This window comes from Epinephelus lanceolatus, chromosome 12 (genome assembly GCF_041903045.1).
Source record: "Epinephelus lanceolatus isolate andai-2023 chromosome 12, ASM4190304v1, whole genome shotgun sequence".
NCBI lineage: Eukaryota > Metazoa > Chordata > Actinopteri > Perciformes > Serranidae > Epinephelus > Epinephelus lanceolatus.
Window position 1 is genome coordinate 15,328,632 of NC_135745.1, and position 24,546 is coordinate 15,353,177.

At 38.4% G+C, this 24,546-nt stretch overlaps 2 protein-coding genes across 5 annotated transcripts in view; one reads left to right on the plus strand and one right to left on the minus strand.

Moving 5' to 3' along the window:
- LOC117271657 (acyl-coenzyme A thioesterase 5-like) overlaps positions 1–24,546 on the minus strand; it is a 148,892-nt gene that overhangs the window by 91,476 nt on the left and 32,870 nt on the right. The gene's annotated exons all lie outside the window — the stretch shown is intronic.
- Positions 1,191–23,335, plus strand: LOC117263582 (class I histocompatibility antigen, F10 alpha chain-like). 3 transcript variants are annotated; one of them, XM_078173001.1, is made up of 7 exons: positions 1,191–1,338; positions 6,170–6,436; positions 6,584–6,862; positions 9,818–10,120; positions 10,386–10,487; positions 10,821–10,919; positions 11,404–12,353. In XM_078173001.1, exons 1-6 carry the CDS (start codon positions 1,281–1,283, stop codon positions 10,895–10,897), a joined length of 1,086 nt encoding a protein of 361 aa, XP_078029127.1. In that variant the 5' UTR covers positions 1,191–1,280; the 3' UTR covers positions 10,898–10,919; positions 11,404–12,353. The 3 variants fall into 3 exon arrangements, with proteins under 3 accessions (XP_078029127.1, XP_078029126.1, XP_078029125.1); XM_078173000.1 differs by lacking the exons at positions 6,170–6,436; positions 6,584–6,862; positions 9,818–10,120; ... (1 more) ...; positions 10,821–10,919; positions 11,404–12,353 and adding exons at positions 20,200–20,466; positions 20,617–20,895; positions 21,427–21,729; ... (1 more) ...; positions 22,430–22,528; positions 23,013–23,335 and having other exon boundaries at positions 1,212–1,338; XM_078172999.1 differs by lacking the exons at positions 1,191–1,338; positions 6,170–6,436; positions 6,584–6,862; ... (2 more) ...; positions 10,821–10,919; positions 11,404–12,353 and adding exons at positions 18,546–18,713; positions 20,200–20,466; positions 20,617–20,895; ... (2 more) ...; positions 22,430–22,528; positions 23,013–23,335.

Genomic DNA, 24,546 nt, shown 5'->3' on the forward strand with positions numbered 1-24,546 from the left:
TATTTTTTATTTTATTCTTCTTTATTTGATGAATACATGAGACCAGAGTCACGGATCATGATGATGTTTTGACAGGTTGACGCCAACAGAAAGTCAGGTGACATCCTCGGGTGGTTTCCCATCAGGAGTTCAGTGGCAGGTACATTGATTGTTCACAGGGGGCGCTGTCACACTGCTGACTTTTCTGTGAAGGTAACAAAAGGATCAAGCAAAATGAAAAACAGCATCAGGTGTTCAAACATCGACAGAGGTGTTACATTTCTCTTGTTGGAGCAGTTTTCAGCGTCCACAGCTCCAAATCAGTTCAGGAGCATTTAGCCTGTCGGACAGAGCTGACCTGATCTGATGTTTGTGATTAAGAAGCTCTCTGACTCTCTTTCTGCTTTGGCTTGATCTCTTTGCTTCTTGTGTTCATTTCAAAGTCAAACACTGAGGTAAAATATGATGTCATGGAAACTATCTTGTGTTTCATTATATTTTGTGTGCTGATAGTGGGAATAATGTGAGCCAAGACCAGTGTGTAGGCCTGTACTGAAACTAAATATAATACCTTAACGTCCTAACATACATAAACACCTTACTGTACAGGACTTCAATAGGGATACAAGATGTTCCCCTCCATCTCATTTAATAACTAGATGGTCTGATTGCACACAGATAATAATAGTCCACACTGAGAAGCTATCAGTGAAATCATCACGCTTGGATTTGCTATTTGTTGTCGATATTTTTGATCTGGACTGTTTTAAATCCCAGCAGGGCAGCCACACAGAACAAAAGAACAATAAGACACTACTGCATCCCCACAAACTGCAGAGTATCTGTAGCTGACTGTGACCTCTGACCTCCCAGAAGATTTAATACGTCTGCACATTAACATCACATCAGCCCACACATCATGATACAAGATGTGAGCAGCAGAAGGTTTAATACTCCTTTCATATGTCAACAAAGTGGAGAAAACAGAATAAAGCCCTGCATGTCTGATGTCTCTCTATCCTTTTACACAGGCTGAAATAACATCGCTTTACTTTCACTTTCATTCATAACCTATTTCATAAAGTTTTACCGAGTAACAAGTGACGCTCAGCAGAGTTATAGTGACATTGATGCTCAGCCTAAATTCCCATTGGCTCAGATGGAGGTCGATATCAGTCCCTTCCTTCTTCTTTCCCGCTCTTCAGCCCCGGTGCTCGAGGTGAGAAGTTGGTGTGTGTTTGTGTCAGCAAACAAACATTAAACTCGGTGTTTTATCAAAGCTTTAGATGTGACAACTCACAATGAAAGCCTGGATTTATCTAGGCCTACTTTTCCTGAGCTTACATGGCGCCTCGGCAAGTAAGTGAAGATTTTTTTATAGCCTTTAAGTTTATTTATTGTAAAACACAAAAAGCTTCATGTCTTTATATACTGTATGTATTAATTTAAGGTTCCTCTGATAGTCTTTGATGTTTAGTTAAAAGGTAAAAAACCAAATCCATTTTCTTACAGTTTTTCTCAATTGTTTACACACAAATACTGGTACTTGAGACACAATGACCACAACATGTAACTCATGCACCAACCCCCTGAACCAATTCTGCTAAACTACAAGCACAATTCCTGCTTTACACTCAAATTGCAGTTCTAAAACACATTTTTTTCAAAACACTACACACAATTCTCTGCATTTGGCACAATTTTCATGAAGAAAATCTCTTGTTTTCACAAAGAACACACTGTCATTCAAAATTCTAAAGTTAATTGCCCTACTATGCACACTGACTCATCACATGGGCAAACACCTGTCACACAGTTTTACAATTAGCAATCAGAGCTTTAGCATAAAAGGGCAACAGGTGAGCTTTTCTGTTTTGGAGCAATGGATGCCAACATTGGAAACAGAGGCAGAGCCAGAGCCAGAGGAGTGAGTGAGAGAAGGACGGGGAGGACGAGGATGAGGAAGGCCAAGGACCGTAATCTCTGATGAGATCCAAGCCACTTTTTCTGCCTGGAGATGGAAAGTGTATGACCGAAATCCACAAACGTGTATACCCCTTCTCCAAGCTATGGTAGACGCATGTGGAGATATAGCAGTTGATGCTTTTCATGGCTGGATTCGCCATGCTAGGCGATATTTCCCCCGCTGCTTGGCCAGGGAAAACATTGCTTGTGATGTGGATGAGGTGCTGTGGCCAGACCGAAACAGAAGAGGGGATGCAGCATAGTTTTGTTTTGTTTTTTTGCTGTAACTGTATACAGTAAATTCTTCTGTTGTTTTGTATGTAGACCACTGTATGTGCAACTTCGTGTTGGTTGGAATGTACACTGTGTACATTGTTTTTGTGGGAAAAATAAAATATATTTGTTACCGTGTATTTGTGTGTTCTGAGTATAAAAACAATATTCTAAAATATTTTACAACACACTTATGTATGTACTGTCTGTAGTAAGTGTAACAATGAACAAAAAAAAGGCCTAAGTCATTATGATGATGGAGAAGAAGTGTTTTCCATTCATCATAGTGTTTTACATTGAGCACATCAGTGTTCAACTGATTCTTAGGTCTATTCATATGATGGTTTGTGTGTGTCATTTGAAAACAAAATAACATTTTGAGGAGAAATAACATTGTTTTGAATGTAAAGTTTCATTTTGCAGGAGAATTGAGGGGTTTTGCCCATTGTGTGTGTGTTTTTTGATTTGCGTGTAGAGTTCTGAGAGTATGAGGCATGCTTTCAGAAAATGTGTGTAAACAATCGAGAAAAACTGTAAAGTTCACGTTAAATCCTGACTGAGCAACTCATTGATTGATCCCTACGTTTTTCTATTTAGTCATAACCTCTAATGTATTTTATTAAAAACAGCATAAGTGTATTTTCTTCCCTAACTTCCCTTTCCTTTATGTCGCCATTATTTTATACAATCAGGACCATTAATACCGATAAGGTCTGCTCGATATTAATGCTAAAATGGCGGCATGACTACAAAGCGCAACCAACACGCAGATGAATAAATAAAATATAAAGAAAACATTAAATCAAGTTGTTAAAATAACAGTTTATTGTCCAAAACTATATGTACAGTGCCCTCACTGAAATCAATATTTAAGTTGTTCATGACTTTTCACATAAAAAAGTGAGTTGTGGTTTATTTAGTGCTGTTAATCATGACTTATTTTAGGAACTTATGTTTAAAAAACCATTAACTTATTTTCCAAGTCTCGAAAAACACAGCATTGTATTTTATTTTAACCCCTCTACAGGCTGCTGTCAAGGTTTTAGATTCTTATTTTCAACTAACAAGTTAGTTTTTGTTTTCATGCTGAAGTCGAACAACTTGATTTGTTGGTACAATATTTAAAATCATTCACTAATGCGTGTAAACAAAATTACTGACATTTTAAATGATACATTGCTCATACAGGATCTTTTTTACTCCAACACAAAATATTAACTCACACACAGTGAGGTAATATTGATACTTTTCCTGCACTCAGAAAAACAAACATAATCAATAACAACCTACTGAACATAAATATTAGCTTCATATCATTTTAGCTCATAGTTTGACCTATATACTATATTTTCTTAAATTGTAGCCTATAATATTCAGTATTGGGAATGTTACTTTAAAATAGTAATTGGTTATAGTTACTCGTTACTTTCTCCACAAAGTAACTGAGTTAGTAACTGAGTTACTGCACTATTAAAGTAACTAATTACTTTGAAAAGTAACTATAGCGTTACTTTTTGATAAAATAATCAAATATGTCAAATTGCTTGGACACCCCCCCTTAATAGAACTGTATGTAATGAAACTCAACATTGAATATGTTCAATGAATGAAATTGACACTTAATAGAATAAATCATTATTTTAAAACATTGTACACTTATCTACACTACACTGCATTGTTGTGTGGGACAATGCAACAGACAAAGTATTATACAGTGGAACACCAAAACACAATAGATGGTTTAGAACTTGTGACATATAACGAGCCATTTTACTTTCACTGTAACAGTGCTGGTATGCTGAACGAGATCTGAATGATGAGTACATATTTCACACAGAATCTGAATCTGCACACTGCCTTTGAATTGTCCCCCTCTTGAAGTCAAGTCTTTTAATCCTCTCTCTTTGTACAAATCTTTATTGTATTCTTTCCATATTTTGCCCCCTTGTTAGCGAAATAGTTAAAGGGGCAATAAGCGGAAATTCATCATTTCTAGATTGAAGGAATTAAAAAATTGTTATGTGAAGAATTAGGGGTGTAATTTCATCTGGAGTATAGCATGACGTCACACACCCTCTCTCTGTGTTGATCTCCAACCCCTTGTTTACAAGCCGGTCCGGCTGCGCGTTCATGTACATTCATGTGAATCGCCAAGCCCCCCCGGAACCCGGATTAACATTGGCCTTGCACTTCCAAGGTGGAGAGCACTGTGAGAGCTAAAGGGGCTACAATTTGACTCAGAGCTAGCTCTTCTTCTCCTGGGGCCCGTTGCACAAAAGTAGGATTCAGACATCCAGGATAAATGACTGAGCTGGGTTCAACGAATCCAAAACAAGAACGTCCAGGCTTAATTGGGTGCACAAAGACCAAGCCAGGATGAGCAGGCACAGATTCATCAAGCCAGGTGAAACCAATCCTGGATCAGTGCGCACACGCGGCTTCCTCAAATAGACCTGCCATCGATCACAGATTCACCGATTCACCATGCCAACAAGAGCGGCGTACTTTTCCCCGTCGGAGGCAGAAATCGTCACGGTGGCTTACGAAGAGGTAAAGGATCAAATCAAAAAGAAAGGCAACACCGCCACAGCTACAAAAACAATGAGAGAAAGCGTGGCAAAGTATTGCAGACCGCCTGAATGCGTAAGTAGTGCACAAATACACACTCACTGCTCCGCTGAAACCATCACAATTAGCCTACAATCCAAATAGTTAAGTAACATCTCTGAAAACGTAGTTGTACTCTGATTATGAATCAGTTGAAACTGTAAGTGAAATTGTGTAAATGTTACTCCATCAGACTGTATAACTCTTTGATAAATAGATGAGCTCACTGACTTAATTGAATTTCCCTTTGGGATAAATAAAGTTCCTCTTATCTTATCTTGTCTTGTCTTATCTTATGTTTGCTCCTCATGCTCCATGCTCCTTTGCTGTTTCATTATATGCAAGTATCTGTGTGTGTGTGTGTGTGCGTACGTGCGTGCGTGCGTTCGTGTGTATGCTGATTGATCATAAGAATATATATATATATATATACACACATATATGACAGATTTGCAGAACAGGTTTGGTCTGACAGCTTTACACAGAATTAAGAGCAAATAAACATCAGTTCATGATTGTCTACATTGAAATACAGAAGATTTGGTTCTATACAAAATATTTGTTATCAGAGATATTGGGATTCAAACTTTAATATAATTCTTAAGTTACATAAATCAAGATATATGGAAGTGAGGGACCCACAGAGCTGGGTCAGATATTTTCTTTCCTGGTGGTTGTATTAGAAATAATTTAAATCCACAAACCCTCTGACAACAACATAGAAATAAAGTCAGTTATTACTTGAATATGAAAAATGACAACAAACATAGAAAAGAGCAACACAACCCAGGTGTAAAATGTGTCAGGAGAACTGCAGTGAGTTTCAGCTTCACTAAACTCAGAGTTCAAATTTGTGATTCAAAACTTCAGGAAGAAGAAACAAATTGTTTAAAGTATAAAACAGAGACCAAAGGGATGTTATGTAATCAGCAAAAGTTTGATACAAAAACATTTAATTGTAATGCAATGTCAGGTTTCAGCCTCATCTGATAATGATAATACATCCTGAAGAATAAATGACTTCACTAATGGTGAACTACGGTGCCTGTTTTCAAAACTGCTTTCTATCAGTGGAAGTCAGGAACATAACTGCGAGACCGATTTAATTTTCAAATGAATGCATCTTTCAAGACAATGAATGAATTCAGTATAAGACAAAACATTACACTAATTAAAGTATACATTTATGTTTGCGTTTTATTGAGTGAACAACAGATGTTAATTAAATGTCTTGGATGTGCCGTAGTTTGTTTGTTTTTTTTGTAAATGTTTACAGGAAAATAACATTGTTCAGTGATGTATAAAACTGTAATTCTGAAAACTGAAATGATTACTCTTCTCACAGTGACTCACTCTCTGAAGTATTTCTTCACTGGCTCTTCTCAAGTCCCAAACTTCTCAGAGTTTGTGGCTGTTGGGTTTGTTGATGAAGTTGAAGTGGTTCATTGTGACAGTAACACCAGCAGAGCAGAACCCAAACAGGACTGGATGAGCAGAGTCACAGAGGATGATCCTCAGTACTGGCAGAGGGAGACTGAGAACTGTTTGGGTGCCCAGCAGATCTTCAAAGCCAACATTGAAATTGTAAAGCAGCGCTTCAACCAAACTGGAGGTTTGTTTATGTTTCACTTTCTACTGATAAAATGTTGTATGAATGTTGTAAAAAAAAAAAAATCTTAAGTGAACATATCTCTCTCTCTCTCTGTGTCTCTCTCTCTCTCTCTCTCTCTCTCTCTCTCTCTCTCTCTCTGTCTCTCAGGTGTCCACATTTTCCAGTGGATGTATGGTTGTGAGTGGGACGATGAGACTGGAAACATCAATGGATATGAGCAGTATGGTTATGATGGAGAAGACTGGATATCATTTGACCTGAAGACAGAGACATACATCGCTCCTAAACCACAGGCTGTCATCACCAAACACAAGTGGGACAATAACAAAGCTTGGACAGCACACAGGAAACTCTACCTCACTCAGTATTGTCCTGACTGGCTGAAGCAGTATGTGGACTATGGGAGGAGCTCTCTGCTGAGAAAAGGTAGAGTCACATGACCTGATGTAGTTTCATGAACATAACAATCTTCATGTGTTTCTAACCAACAGGAACATCACAGTGAATATGAGCCAACATATACAGACACACATTGGCCGCGTTTCCCAGATCGCTCTTAGTGCTAATAAGATCTTTCACTAAGGAGGAGTTGTAAGATCGAGCTGACCCACTCTTAACAGCCTTCTTAGCGATCAAACGCTCTCAGATCCAGCGGTGGCAGGCACATTAATATTACGCTAAGCAAGGAGACGTTAAAACGGTACACACCATATATATTTTGATCTTTTTCATACTTCAGATTTATATTGTTTAGCATTAATTGGTGACAGAAAAAAACGAATTTCATTCTGCAGGAAAATGTGTGTCCTTACTGTGCATATTGAATCTTGAATCTATATGCTTTATGAAGACCCTGTGTGTGCTCAAAGCTGTGGCACAAGTTATGCACCGAAATCTGGCAGAAGAAAAATAATAAGAAGAAGAAAAATAAGTATGAGGAATAACAAGTGTGTTCCTGTATGTGCTGTGCACATCAGGCTGGAAGAGGCACGTGTGTCATGCTTGAGACGCACATTATACACACTTTACAATGTTACAATTTCATTTAGCAGACGCTTTTGTCCAAAGCGACGTACATCTGAGTGTTGATACAACAAAAGCAAGATCTAGTTAGAAGAAAACATCATGATTAAGTGCCCAAAAGCAAAGTTTGAGTCTGATAGGACGTAGGTGCCAACAGGCAGTGCATAGAGGCCATGAAGTTTATTTTTCATAATGTAAAACATCTGCAATCTGTTCAGTCAAGTGCAAAAGTGTTCGCTTTACATATGTCATGAGTAGTCTTTAGGAATAAATCATGAAATTATATCAAATTCCCTGGGACCATCTGTGTGTAGATTTGACACCCTTACTTTATAATGTGCAATGATTCACATAACACATGGTTGAAAAGGAAACCAAGTTTATTCAAACATAAGATAGCCTAAAGCAGTGGGACCCCTCCCGCTACATGGGTTCTGCATCACCTGCAATGAAGGGAGGTTGTGCAGATGCAGGTGGTAATAGAGGGCCGCCGGGTGAGGCCACCCTGCATGCAGACGCCAGGCCTTGAGCTTGAGAGTGTGCAGGGGACGTCTTCATCGGGCAGGCTGATGCTGAGGGGCAGGGAGGTTGGTTGAGCTGCTCTGGCCCCGCTCCCAGATGGCTCATCCTCACCCGAGTCACTGTGGGACAAGAGGCCCTCGTCCCCCAGGACATCTATCCCCCCCCTCGATGCCCTCAGAGGCGATCTTGCCAATTATTGACATGACCCTCTCCTCGTCAGGGGTGAGGGTAGTGTCGCCAGGTCCGCCACCACCTGTGTGGACCTGGCTCTCTCGGCTGGCACTTGCAGCCCTCTTTATTGTTTGGCTCTGAAACTCCTGCTACTTCTTTCTCACCGCCACCCAGTCTCGCAGGCCGCAGGGGCTGGAGGCAGCCATTTTTTCAGCGATGGCATGCGAAATGCAGTTCTTGGCCGCTACTTTTTTCCCCCTTTTGCTCCACCGAAGAGTGTGTCCCGCTGCTGCCATACTTCATCCACCAGGATGGTCATCTCCTCTGGGGTGAATGCAGGTGACCACTTGGCCCGCTTGCGCCCTGCTTCTGCCATTCTGTCTTAATGTGTGTACCTATACCCACAGGTCATTTTAGCACCGCGACAGTGGTCAGCTCCTGTTAAGAGCATCTTAAAGAGCGATTTTAAGGGCGATCCTAAGAAGGGCATTAAGAGGGCATCTGGGAAACACTCCTATCTTAGCGACCCTTCTTACCAAAGACGTTCTTAACTGCACTCTTAAGTCCTAAGATCACACTTAACTGGGAAACACGGCCATTTTCTTTTTCTCTATTGTTCTCACCTCTCTTCATCTCTCTGCCTCCCTCTCTCTGAACTCTGTTTCCTGTCACTCTCTCCCACAGACTGATCACCACTCTCTCTTTCTCTCTGTCATGTTTCTTTTTGTCTTCATTTATCTTTCTATCTTTAATGTCTCTAACAATCACTGTCCTCCTCCCTTTCAAATCTGTCTCCCCTTCTCACCTCTCTTCATCTGTCTTAGTGAATGCGTTTACATGGACAGTTTTATTCCCTTTTCTTTCGGAATGAAAGTTCATTCCTATTTAAAGTGATCTTGTAAACACCTAATTCGGAATGAAAATGACCAATGCAATTGAAAATTCAATCTGATGTAAGGGGCTGGAATATTCCGTTTCTAATTCCAGATGAAAGAATTTCCCACACTTGTATACACTCATTCCTCTTTAAGTTCATTCTGGTCTTTCTGCGCATACTCGTTTCCTCGCCCTTCTGGCGCGATGACGTATGTAGCGCACCTAGCAACGGGCTGAGATAGAGCAGTCGGACTCGTTGCACTCACCAGTTTCCATTCGCCAAAGCACGGTCTTCTATCTCCCTTCTTCGACCTTCTACCTCTCTTCTCCTCCTCAGCAGACGAAGCGTTAGCAGAACAAGGTTGTTGTCGTACTGCTGCTTCAAGAATATAAGCAAAACAAGCCAGAAAAAGGCACTAAGAACGGTGGCGTCAAGCATCTTGTTATCTGGAACGAGGACTACAATATTTTCTTCCGGTAAACGTAAACATGTAACATCCACCCCGCCCCCTGTCCAATCAGAAACCTTCCCTGCCCCAAACCTTGCGCGGACCCAAATAAAGGCGATTAAACTAATTTGCCGTGTAAACCCTCATTCGGAATGAATATTTCCCATGTAAACTACCTGAATGAGAAGCCATCATGTAACTATAGCCAGTGTCTCCTCTGTCTCTCCTTCTTTTCTCAGTTACACTTCGTTGAGGTTTATTTGCACAGCATACATACAGTACACACATATATATATACACATAAAGAACCCATGAACTGTCTTCCTCTCTCTGTCTGCAGACCTTCCCTCAGTGTCTCTCCTCCAGAAGTCTCCCTCGTCTCCAGTCAGCTGCCACGCTACAGGTTTCTACCCAAACAGCGCCATGATGTTCTGGAGGAAAGATGGAGAGGAGCTTCATGAGAACGTGGACCACGGAGAGATCCTCCCCAACCATGATGGATCCTTTCAGATGAGCAGTGACCTGGACGTTTCATCAGTCCCACCTGAAGACTGGGAGAAGTACGAGTGTGTGTTCCAGCTCTCTGGTGTGAAGGAGGACATCGTCACCAAACTGGACAAAGCAGTGAACTGGCCCATCAGAGGTAAGACTTCTATCTGAAGTGAAGGTGGGAAACACACATTTAGTTTACTGTGACAGTCCTGCAGTTCATTTATTTTAATGTGAATGGGATGTTTTGTTTCCTTCAATAGTTTTGGTGTCAGTTTCTTCCATCTAGTGTTTTTTATATAATGTCAAGGCTCAGATTTGTGTTAAACCAATGCATGTGCCCACTTCTGCACTGCAATAATTAGTCTTAATTTATTTGTTCAGGTTGTGACTATTTTTTGTTGTCTTCCACTCAACAGAGAAACCCACTGCCGTGACCGTCCCCATCATTGCTGCAGTGGTTGTTCTTGCTCTCGTCCTCATCGCTGTGATCGGATACGTCATTTACAAAAACAGGAAAGGTGAGAGACTAAAACAGATTGATTTTCTTTTTATTTGAGTCTTTATTGTCATTATTTTGAGTTGAGGCTATGAATTGATGCTTTTATTCAGACTGCAAAAGTGAAATTTAAGCCGCGTAAGGCTCATTATGATGAGAAGAGCCAAATTCATATTTTAGTGATATATTGATTATTTATTTGTGTTTGTATGCTGAAAATAAAAATAAAATTAAAGAGGTAGACATTAATTGATCACCTTGAGTGACTAGGTAAATAGGGACTAGGTGTTTGAAGATATTTGGACATTTTGAAAACTGCGTGAACTAAAATATTCGTCTTTGCTTTTTATTTCAGCTGAATGCTCTGAACCTCAGGACAACAACCCTGAGCTCTCTGTGGAACTGAATCCTGAAGGAAACAACCCTAGATGATAATCACAGCACCCTGCACACAGTGAGTTTCTTCATATGAGACATGAACTCTTCACAGCTGTTGTTAAACAAACCTGCCTTAAACTAACCTTCTGTGATTGTTTCTTTATCCGCTGTTAAACTCCTGTGACACTTTGAAGCTTCGAAGAAAATCTTCCACTTTGAATTTTTCCCAACAAAAGGTGAAACTGTTTAATATGAAGTAAAGTGAGATTATCAAGAGAAGGACTCAGATGCTTCCAGAAACCTTCACATCAGCATGTCAGATACAGTGTGATATTAAAAACTCAAATATTAACCTTTAGTGAAGCAGTGACACCAATTTATTAAAATGGTGTTGAACCAAATTAAAACAAACAATTGTACTTCAGAGATAAATACGCATTATATAAAATGGTAAATGACTGAATCATGGGTTCTTTAGGGCTAAATGATGATGTCAGTATGTGGCTTTATGATTTATTTTGTTTTCTATTTATCCATTTCTTTTCTTCGTGTCTCTTGAGGTTTGTGGACACGTTGTGCACTGGAACAATGGTCATCTATCTGTGTTACTGCTGGTGATGAAGCAGGATGAGCTGGACAGGAAATGGATGGATGGAGTTTTGTATCACTGTGGGAAATGATCCTGATTTGTATGTCATTGATTGGACAAATATTTCCATCTCGATACTACTACATCTCTAAAGGCCACCACTGTGTGCTAGACACAAAACTCAAAACTAATGATCAAAATGCACATCTTTTCAAAACTCCTAACACTTTTTCTAATTGCTTGGATACTATACACATTAACCTAAGATCATTTGTGCATTGAACTAAAATCACCTGTTCAAAATGACACAACTTAACATCAAAGTATTAGCATTTCAAAATGCAATTCACACATTACATCGGAGATGACTGTCTATTCATTTCATTACAATGATCTAACTATCAATGTATACAACTGCTCAAAATAATAAGTTAAACTTGCATTTCTCTTAATGCACAGTTTTATGGAAACTGCTGAACAATATTTAATGTTTAGATCATGAAAGGCCCTTATAATTGCTTTTCCAACACTCTCAACTCGTTACTGATGATTGATTTCACCTTGTGGTATGAGTATAAATGAGTGGGATCCATGACAGCACAAGCGATTTCAGCAGAGGTGGAAAAAGTACTGAAAAATTCTACTCAAGTAAATGTACTTTACTTTGATGAAATTCTACTTAAGTACAAGTAAAGCTACCCATCTAAAAATCTACTCAAGTAAAAGTAAAAAGTAGTTCATTTAAAATGTACTTACTTCATTAATAACTTTCTTAGCATTCATATAATGACTTAGAAAATCATTTATATCACAGTGACATGTGGCAGTTGATTTCTCTTTTGTTTTTGCAGACATTGAACAGCAATGAATGACATCTCTTTTATTCTTGTTTTGTTCTTCAATAAAACTAATGATATTCCAGAGGTCTCACTCTTTTTGTAAATGGACACATACACTTACTATTTTATGTAACAGCCCTATGAATACTGTATTAACTATTCTCACAGAGCCTTAATGAACGTGAGCCCTGACCTGTAGCTGTTATAACGAGGAAAGATAAGATAAAAACCTTTCTTGATACCCAGCAGGGAAATTCAGTTGTTGCAGCTGCACAGGGACAGAAGTTGTACAGATATATAGAGACAGTATTAGAAAGAAATAAGAAGTACATGGAACTAAAATAAGATTATAGAAAACTATACAAGAGTGTTTGGAGACCAGGGCTGGACTGGGACAAAAAATCGGCCCGGGCATTTTGAGCCTAGTCCGGCCCACCAGGTATTGATGGAAAGACAATGAAGCCTATGAATGAAAACAAACTTTCTTGTGACACCGCTTGTACACTGTCTTGTTGGTGTATATGTACTTGTCTAATAAATTTAAACCTACACCATCCTCCCAGTCCCATTATTCTATACAGTACTTACTTAGAGGAATCCAAAAGGCTGCTTGGTCTAGTGAACCTCCTGAACAATGAACGTATGATGGGATCCTGAAAATTGGACAGTGAGGAACAGAGGTGAGACATGATCATTGATGAATATTAAAATGAATAAATGACAGATTTAGTAGTATTTTCATAGACTATGTACTCACCACATCAATAAACAGCACAGCAACACATAATACTTCCTCAAACATGGCAACCTTTAAAAAGTGAAGAGATATTTTAAATTGAATGGAAACATGCCCACAATAAAAACAAAATACAGGTAATTATTGTCCACAAGAGTTTGCTGTTACATGTCAGTAAAAAAAACAATAAGATAAAAACACAACTTATCTAGAATAAAGAGGATATTTATGTATAAAAGACAAATACATTTAAGTAGTTACTTTTAACACCAAGCTACTTTTATGTTAATGAGCAGCATCACATCTCCTGGCAAATCCTAATTTGATTCAATCTAAATTATATTTGCAAGTGGGCTTATGATGAATACTAGCCTAATCATTTGGTTTTACATGAACATTTTTGCTCTGTTGAGCTTTAGCTGTTTCAGAGTAAAGAATTACTGCATATTGCACTTATATCAATTAATAGACATTGAAATATTTCACTACCTAACTAATAAAGACTATACTTAACTAACTAAATGAATAAAATAAAGTTACTGAAGCACTAAGATCACCATCACTAGTATAACATCATAGAAACAGCCCAGCAGTAGAGAAACCCCGTCATGCTGCTCAACAGCCAGCTAAATTGTTAAATGGCCTACTCATAACTATGCTGTGTTAAGAGTTAGCAAGCACAACGAAAATGAACTATCAACCAAACTTGATTCATATCTGACCCAGGTAGACTGCTGTTCATCACTTCTTACCTGAAGTTCAAATTCCCCTCCAGTCGCACCGACTGTGCCGTCGTCATATAATGCGGCAGCCGCGGGTCTCCTCCTCCTGCCTCCCCTTCACCTCATTACCTGCTGCAGCTGCTTTGGATGCCAGTGCGGGTGCGGTCACTGATGCTGCCGCTGAAGAAGCTCCGCCATAGCCAGCAAACATCTGTGTTATTTTAACACATTTGGCAGCATCTTCCTAAAGGGCTTGTCTCTTTTTCGCTCTTATTTTTTTCCGCACCTCCTTTGAGTTTGTTCTCAATTTTGTCAATCTCCTCTCTCTCTGTATGATTGATTGACTGGCAGCCGAGGCCCAAGTGGGAGGGGGCATCGGCCCTCGGCTGTAATTGGTCCAGCCCAGAATCAATCATGACTAATGGGCCGATCTACCAGTTTTGTGTACCAATAGGTATCATGACATGACTAAAAAAACAAAGAAATTTAAAAAAAAAAAAAAAAAAACAAAAAGGCCCGGCCCAAAATTACCATCGGCCCACCGGGCAAATGCCCGGTATGCCAGCACTGTTGGAGACCAATAAACAAACCAAAACAAAACAAAAAACAAGGTAAAGCAGCAGTGATGGGATTAAAGATAGCAGAGTCAATGAGACTCTGTTAACAGTAAACACCAGACCAATATATAATATGATTAAGTAATGGTACTAATGTTTGTAGTAATATAGAGATGTAATGTATAATATAGAATGTCATGTATATACCTGTGTGACATATGAACAAAGGTATTTTTCATAAGTTAAAAATGTGAAGTTTAGGTAACATATCCATTTAAAAGAAACTATAACCATTGTAGAAGTTCTTAAGTACACGAGTACAATGGCTGACTTTGTATTTCATTCTGACAATGACCATAATTTAATTGGCAAATCTCCAGATTTGAGCGGAAATCCCTGTGTTGCAAATTTAAAAAATAATCCAGGGAAAAGGCTCTTGAAAAAGATAAACGAGAGAAAACATCAGTTGGAGATCAAGACATTAAACAAATAGTGAGATAATGACAACATGATTTTACTTGATGAGAAAATAGATGTGAGAATATTTATATATAACTGTTTATTTGAATTTATTTTAATTCACTTTTTTCTTAAAAACAATTTCCCAAAAAGCTCTTTTTTCATGGCTTCTGTTTATTAGTCACTTTTCTTTGAGATGTTCTGTCACAGGTGTCTTTGAGGGGGTTCCTGGGGGTCCCCAGAAAAATGAGGAATTGTTTATTTCTACTATTAAATTCACTACAGTAGTGAGTACAATATGAGTCAGATTAATAACAATGACTATTTTGATCCATAGACTGTTTAAAGTAATGGACGTAGCCACGGTGACATCACCCATTGGTTTGTGGACTCCTGCTTTGAAGCCTTGAGGCTGGCATTTTAGCTGTCGCCATCTTGGGTTTTTGGAGCCAGAAGTGAGCATATTTGGTTGAGAGGGTGGAGCTGTGGAGGAGCGAGGGGTGAATCTGACTCATAAGCCCCTTTCACAATGACTGTTAAAGGCGGGAATATCCTGCCCTCATTTTTGCCTTATAAAATATACAACTGGGGGGAATGGGGGAACAGAGTTGTCTGAGCAGTTGTTTATTTGTTGTTTGTTGGAGGTTCAGAGTTGTGTTAAAACATGAAATGATTTTTCCTGAAGTCAGCTTTGTTAACCATGTAAAACCCACTGTTGCAAATTTACAACATCACTTTTAACAATTCAAAAAAAAAAAAGGCCTGCAATTTTTTTTTTTCTCAAGACCACATTTACATAGTTAATGGGTCCTTATGTTTGTCCTCACAATGCTATTGGACAGAAGAAGTGTTTATAGGTCTGGTCATCTGGCCATGAACTCACTCTACCTGCAAACTTCCCGTTGAGCTCATCTCCTTTTTTTGCATGACTGGATTTGTCAGGATTAAAGTAAGTAAAATTCCTTAAATATTTTTTTGTGTTTATTACAATGTCTAGAACATGTACATATTTAGTTATTTTGGAAAACATTCATCAAATTTGATTTATAGCTTGTTATGTCTATGTTGTAATTCTACAACGTTGGGTCAGTGTGGTAGTCAAAATAGCCTGTGCTCCTTACACATTACATAAGGTCACTGCACTTCTCACATGGTCACAAATTGAAAAAAATGTAGTAGAAATTTAAAGTATTAGATGATTCATTGTAACGAAGCTCTAAATGTGCTTTTCTATTGAATTTTTACTTAGTTTAGCTTAGACCATAATTAAACACATGAATAAATTGTATGGGGTATTTGAAACTCCAACATCTATAGCAGTATTTGAAACTCCCTGTATCTTTGTAGTTTTTTGTTTGTTTTTTAACTTCTAAATGATCCTGAGCTATTTTTCTCAGTGTTGCCCAAGCAGCAGTTTGTAGCATTAGGAGATAGAAAAACAGGTTCTGAATGTTCTGGATTTGTTGGGGGGATGCCTGTTGCATTGTTCAGGGACAGGTGCGAATGGTCTTGAACGTGAACCTGTAAGTGCTCTGGGGGGATGCATGTGTTCCTTTAGTGATTCAGTAACATCTAAAGAACTGCTTTGCCCATCACTACACCAAAGTGTAACAACATCAGCTGGTTTAAACTAACTGATGAACAGAGGCTAATACAAAAGTGGTAAAGTGAGCTCAGCAGTGTGACATCATGCGGTATATAATATATATTTAAACAAGAGTTTAAACTGGAGAAGGATCTGTGGCATGAAAACATAAAAGGCTGTTTGTAACTTTAGAGTAAATAACACCAGAAGTCCTGAAGTCAGTGAAGATGTGACGGGCTGGACAGAAACCAGAGGATCTGTAACCTCTGTGATGATGATGACGATGATGATGATGGGACATGAGTTTCATATTCAGTTTGAATGTCAGAATGAAGCTTAATGACTTCCAGAGAAAGGTATTAGCCAAAGTATTATTTGAACCGTCCATCTAAAGTCATCTGTTAACTGGGTGTTTTGTCTAAAGAACGTTCTCTGTTTGAGTAACACTGGTTGTACTTTGGCCACGCCGTGTGCCATCCTTCTGTTATTGTATGTAATGTGATATGGTCTTGAAAATGAAAATAAGAAACTGAATGTATTTGCCATCATCCAAAGGTTTTTACCACCTTAATTGGGATCAGTGGACCAACAGTATCTCTTTAGCCCATGAATTTAACGATCCAATGCCTGTTGCATTGTTCAGGGACAGGTGCGAATGGTCTTGAATGTGAACCTGTAAGTGCTCTGGGGGGATGCATGTGTTCCTTTTAGTATGATAAGTAGAGAGCATAATAGGCCAGCCAGACAGTATTGTTTGAATGTAGTAAACCACATTGAAAGTGACGGAGGAAAAAGTTTTGTATATTTTTTTTCCAATATTTTTATTTATAAATGCTTATTCATAAAACTATGATTGTTGTGTGATTATTACTCATGATATATACTGTTAAGGGGCTAAGTAAGCAATCAACCCTGCAAATGAATACTTAAATGTTCTGTATATCTGTTCAGACAAAGTGAGTACAAACACAGTTCACACAAGTTCTGCTCCCAACTATGCCCAACGTTGCAAATTTACATGTCCCTAAAAACTTACTAAAATGTAAAAAATATGAAAACTCTTTGATTTCTACATCAGAGGCCTCCTAAAACAATATCTGAGAGGTCAAAAAAAATTGCTCATTTTTTTCTATATCTGGGTCTTACAGGGTTAAAGGTGTTTGTTTAGGTTTCAGGGAGCAGTGAGGCTGTTCATTTGCACAGGGGGCGCTGTCACACTGCTGACTTTTCTGTGAAGGTAACAAAAGGATCAAGCAAAATGAAAAACAGCATCAGGTGTTCAAACATCAACAGAGGTGTTACATTTCTCTTGTTGGAGCACTTTTCAGCGTCCACAGCTCCAAATCAGTTCAGGAGCATTTAGCCTGTCGGACAGAGCTGACCTGATCTGATGTTTGTGATTAAGAAGCTCTCTGACTCTCTTTCTGCTTTGGCTTGATCTCTTTGCTTCTTGTGTTCATTTCAAAGTCAAACACTGAGGTAAAATATGATGTCATGGAAACTATCTTGTGTTTCATTATATTTTGTGTGCTGATAGTGGGAATAATGTGAGCCAAGACCAGTGTGTAGGCCTGTACTGAAACTAAATATAATACCTTAATGTCCTAACATACATAAACACCTTACTGTACAGGACTTCAATAGGGATACAAGATGTTCCCCTCCATCTCATTTAATAACTAGATGGTCTGATTGCACACAGATAATAATAGTCCACACTGAGAAGCTATCAGTGAAATCATCACGCTTGGATTTGCTGTTTGTCGTCGATATTTTTGATCAGGACTGTTTTAAATCCCAGCAGGGCAGCCACACAGAACAAAAGAACAATAAGACACTACTGCATCCCCACAAACTGCAGAGTATCTGTAGCTGACAGTGACCTCTGACCTCCCAGAAGATTTAATACATGTCTGCACATTAACATCACATCAGCCCACACATCATGATACAAGATGTGAGCAGCAGAAGGTTTAATACTCCTTTCATATGTCAACAAAGTGGAGAAAACACAATAAAGCCCCGCATGTCTGATGTCTCTATCCTTTTACACAGGCTGAAATAACATCACTTTACTTTCACTTTCATTCAGGTCCTACTTCATAAAGTTTTACCGAGTAACAAGTGACGCTCAGCAGAGTTATAGTGACATTGATGCTCAGCCTAAATTCCCATTGGCTCAGATGGAGGTCGATATCAGTCCCCTCCTTCTTCTTTCCCGCTCTTCAGCCCCGGTGCTCGAGGTGATAAGTTGGTGTGTGTTTGTGTCAGTAAACAAACATTAAACTCGGTGTTTTATCAAAGCTTTAGATGCGACAGCTCACAATGAAAGCCTGGATTTATCTAGGCCTACTTTTCCTGAGCTTACATGGTGCCTCGGCAAGTAAGTGAAGATTTTTTTAAACAGCCTAAGTTTATTTATTGTAAAACACAAAAAGCTTCATGTCTTTATATACTGTATGTATGAATGTAAGGTTCCTCTCATAGTCTTTGATGTTTATTTAAATAAATATTTTTAAAAAAAAAATCCATTATCTTAAAGTTCACGTTAAATCCTGACTGAGCAACTCATTGATTGATCCCTACGTTTTTCTATTTAGTCATAACCTCTAATGTATTTTATTAAAAACAGCATAAGTGTATTTTCTTCCCTAACTTCCCTTTCCTTTATGTCACCATTATTTTATACAATCAGGACCATTAATACCGATAAGGTCTGATCGATATTAATGCTAAAATGGCGGCATGACTACAAAGCGCAACCAACACGCAGATAAATAAATAAAATATAAAGAAAACATAAAATCAAGTTGTTAAAATAACAGTTCATTGTCCAAAACTATATGTACAGTGCCCTCACTGAAATCAGTATTTAAGTTGTTCATGACTTTTCACATAAAAAAGTGAGTTGTGGTTTATTTAGTGCTGTTAATCATGACTTATTTCAGAAATTATGTTAAAAAAAACATTAACCTTATTTTTCCAGTCTCGAAAACACAGCATTGTATTTTATTTAAATCCCTCTACAGGCTGCTGTCAAGGTTTTAGATTCTTATTTTCAACTAACAAGTTAGTTTTTGTTTTCCTGCTGAAGTCGAACAACTTGATTTGTTGGTACAATATTTAAAATCATTCACTAATGTGTGTAAACAAAATTACTGACATTTTAAATGATACATTGCTCATTCATGATCTTTTTTACTCCAACACAAAATATTAACTCACACACAGTGAGGTAATATTGATACTTTTCCTGCACACAGAAAAACAAACATAATCAATAACAACCTACTAAACATAAATATTAGCTTCATATCATTTTAGCTCATAGTTTGACCTATATACTATATTTTCTTAAATTGTATCATATTTAAAATATCCTTTAACCATTTTCCAGAGGATAACAAAATATGACTCCACATACTGAAATACACATCTGCTTTAATAATGTACGTCCGTACTGAGTTTTGTTTTCACTATTGGTCTCAACAATCCAGTGTCTGCGGGCGATACTGTTTACGTGTGTGATGTAATAACAGGGAACAGCTTTATTCTTGGACAGATTTGCAGAACAGGTTTGGTCTGACAGCTTTACACAGAATTAAGAGCAAATAAACATCAGTTCATGGTGGAGGAAATGTTGTATGGGATATGAATTCAGTATAAGACAAAACATTACACTTATTAAAGTATACATTTATGTTTGTGTTTTATTGAGTGAACAACAGATGTTAATTAAATGTCTTGGATGTGCCGCAGTTTTGTTGTTTGTTTGTTTGTTTTTTAAATAATGTTTACAGGAAAATAACATTGTTCAGTGATGTATAAAACTGTAATTCTGAAAACTGAAATGATTACTCTTCTCACAGTGACTCACTCTCTGAAGTATTTCTACACTGCCTCTTCTCAAGTCCCAAACTTCCCAGAGTTTGTGGCTGTTGGGTTGGTTGATGAAGTTGAAGTGGTTCACTATGACAGTAACACCAGCAGAGCAGAACCCAAACAGGACTGGATGAGCAGAGTCACAGAGGATGTTCCTCAGTACTGGCAGAGGGAGACTGAGAGCTTTCTGGGTGCCCAGCAGATCTTCAAAGCCAACATTGAAATTGCAAAGCAGCGCTTCAACCAAACTGGAGGTTTGTTTATGTTTCACTTTCTACTGATAAAATGTTGTTTATATTTTCATCCTCTGTTTTAGTAAACATGTCTCTCTCTCTGTCTGCCTGTCCCTCTCTCTCTCTGTGTGTCTGTGTGTGTGTCTCTCTCTCTCTCTCTCTCTCTCTCAGGTGTCCACATTGTCCAGGTGATGTATGGTTATGAGTGGGACGATGAGACTGGAAACATCAATGGTTTCAATCAGCAGGGTTATGATGGAGAAGACTTCATATCATTGGACCTGAAGACAGAGACATGGATCGCTCCTAAACCACAGGCTGTCATCACCAAACACAAGTGGGACAATAACAAAGCAGGGATAGCACAGTGGAAACACTACCTCACTCAGCGTTGTCCTGACTGGCTGAAGAAGTATGTGGACTATGGGAGGAGCTCTCTGCTGAGAAAAGGTAGAGTCACATGACCTGATGTAGTTTCATGAACATAACAATCTTCATGTGTCTCGTCTGTTTCTAACCAACAGGAACATCACAGTGAATATGAGCCAACATATACAGACACACATTTTCTTTTTCTCTATTGTTCTCACCTCTCTTCATCTCTCTGCCTCCCTCTCTCTGAACTCTGTTTCCTGTCACTCTCTCCCACAGACTGATCACCACTCTCTCTTTCTCTCTGCCATGTTTCTTTTTGTCTTCATTTATCTTTCTATCTTTAATGTCTTTGTAACAATCACTGTCCTCCTCCCTTTCAAATCTCTCTCCCCTTCTCACCTCTCTTCATCTGTCTTATTATCTCCTCTGTGTCTCCCTTCTTTTCTCAGTTACACTTCACTGAGGTTTATTTGCACAGCATACATATATATAGTGCATGTGTTACTAATGCATTTGAAATACATTATATTTTCGAGAAATTATATTATAAAGTACAGTAGATAATGTTAAAGAACCCATGAACTGTCTTTCTCTCTCTGTCTGCAGACCTTCCCTCAGTGTCTCTCCTCCAGAAGTCTCCCTCGTCTCCAGTCAGCTGCCACGCTACAGGTTTCTACCCAAACAGCGCCATGATGTTCTGGAGGAAAGATGGAGAGGAGCTTCATGAGAACGTGGACCACGGAGAGATCCTCCCCAACCATGATGGATCCTTTCAGATGAGCGGTGACCTGGACGTTTCATCAGTCCCACCTGAAGACTGGGAGAAGTACGAGTGTGTGTTCCAGCTCTCTGGTGTGAAGGAGGTCATCGTCACCAAACTGGACAAAGCAGTGAACTGGCCCATCAGAGGTAAGACTTCTATCTGAAGTGAAGGTGGGAAACACACATTTAGTTTACTGTGACAGTCCTGCAGTTCATTTATTTTAATGTGAATGGGACGTTTTGTTTCCTTCAATAGTTTTGGTGTCAGTTTCTTCCATCTAGTGTTTTTTATATAATGTCAAGGCTCAGATTTGTGTTAAACCAATGCATGTGCCCACTTCTGGACTGCAATAATTAGTCTTAATTTATTTGTTCAGGTTGTGACTATTTTTTGTTGTTTTCCACTCAACAGAGAAACCCACTGCCGTGACCGTCCCCATCATTGCTGCAGTGGTTGTTCTTGCTCTCGTCCTCATCGCTGTGATCGGATACGTCATTTACAAAAACAGGAAAGGTGAGAGACTAAAACAGATTGATTTTCTCTTTATTTGAGTCTTTATTGTCATTATTTTGAGTTGAGACTATGAATTGATGCTTTTATTCAGACTGCAAAAGTGAAATTTAAGCCGCGTAAGGCTCATTATGACGAGAAGAACCAAATTCATATTTTAGTGATATATTGATTATTTATTTGTATTTGTATGCTGAAAATGAAAATAAAATTAAAGAGGTAGACATTAATTGATCACCTTGAGTGACTAGGTAAATAGGGACTAGGTGTTTGAAGATATTTGGACATTTTGAAAACTGCGTGAACTAAAATATTCGTCTTTGCTTTTTATTTCAGCTGAATGCTCTGAACCTCAGGACAACAACCCTGAGCTCTCTGTGAAACTGAATCCTGAAGGAAACAACCCTAGATGATAATCACAGCACCCTGCACACAGTGAGTTTCTTCATATGAGACATGAACTCTTCACAGCTGTTTTTAAACAAACCTGCCTTAAACTAACCTTCTGTGATTGTTTCTTTATCCGCTGTTAAACTCCGGTGACACTTTGAAGCTTTGAAGAAAATCTTCCACTTTGAATTTTTAATAACAAAAGGTGAAACTGTTTAATATGAAGTAAAGTGAGATTATCAAGAGAAGGACTCAGATGCTTCCAGAAACCTTCACATCAGCATGTCAGATACAGTGTGATATTAAAAACTCAAATATTAACCTTTAGTGAAGCAGTGACACCAATTTATTAAAATGGTGTTGAACCAAATTAAAACAAACAATTGTACTTCAGAGATAAATACACATTTTATAAAATGTTAAATGACTGAATCATGGGTTCTTTAGGGCTAAATGATGATGTCAGTATGTGGCTTTATGATTTATTTTGTTTTCTATTTATCCATTTATTTTCTTCGTGTCTCTTGAGGTTTGTGGACACGTTGTGCACTGGAACAATGGTCGTCTATCTGTGTTACTGCTGGTGATGAAGCAGGATGAGCTGGACAGGAAATGGATGGATGGAGTTTTGTATCACTGTGGGAAATGATCCTGATTTGTATGTCATTGATTGGACAAATATTTCCATCTCGATACTACTACATCTCTAAAGGCCACCACTGTGTGCGCACACACACGCACGCACACACACACACACTCATATTTTCCAGTTGTGTCAATAGTTTGTTTATTTGTTTAAAACAGATTTAAAGATGTTATTTTGATCTCAATGAGATTAAAGCAAGTAATTTATGTCTTGAGTGTTTTTCTTCATTAATCAGGGGTATGCTGTTGGTTTTTGTTTCATAATGTATATGTTTTGATCTGTCATTATTTTAGCTGAGATCCTTAAAGTGTCGTGGGATGTTTTAAGCTTCTCAGCATACTGATGGAAATCTTTTTGTAAATATTTCCTGCTAATATTTGGGGACAACGGACATTTTCTGTCTTAGTTTTTTGAAAATAACAAACTGAACGGCAATGCTCCAAATTTTTTCTTGTGTTTTTTGTACTTAAGTTTTGCTTTTCAATAAAGTGCCAAAGATTCCCAAATTTTTGTGTTTTTGTGATTGTGATAATTTTGCGCAGTTGTTATATTTAAAATGTTCATTAATCTTGAAAAGACAGTATCTGATTTGCACAACATACTTTTGTGTGTTAGTAAACCTTTTAGAATAACAGCACAGCACACAGGAATGATAGTAATAATCTAACTGTGGGATGTTTCCATTAATAACTTTCTTAGCATTCATATAATGACTTAAAAAATCATTTATATCACAGTGACATGTGGCAGTTGATTTCTTTTTTGTTTTTGCAGACATTGAACAGCAATGAATGACATCACTTTTGTTCTTGTTTTGTTGTTCAAGTACACAAGTACAATGGCTGACTTTGTATTTCATTCTGACAATGACCATAATTTAATTGGCAAATCTCCAGATTTGAGCGGAAATCCCTGTGTTGCAAATTTAAAAAATGATCCAGGGAAAAGGCTCTTGAAAAAGATAAGAGAGAGAAAACATCAGTTGGAGATCAAGACATTAAACAAATGGTGAGTATTGCGGCTGACTCACGATCACTATAAAATTGGCACGCCGCAGGAGGCTAAGCACAGGAGATAACTTTGACGCGCCCACAAACTGATTCACACTCTCTCCTTTACTCGGTTCATTTCTCTTTAATGCCATATCACAAAGCCATGCATTTGACACACGCGCTAGTGCAAGGTTTGATCATGATACAAGTAACAGGATTAATAACATGATGGTTTAAGCGTTAGTGCTAGCGTTAGCGGTCAACAGAAAGTTTCCCTCCCGACTCACCCTCCTTCGTGGACAAACACAGAACTGACAACAGGTGAGCATAATCATCTGCAATCACAGAGGGCACCACACAGTGACACACCCACCACCCAAGCACCAATGGCGTGTACTCACCCACATCACATAGACATTCAGAGG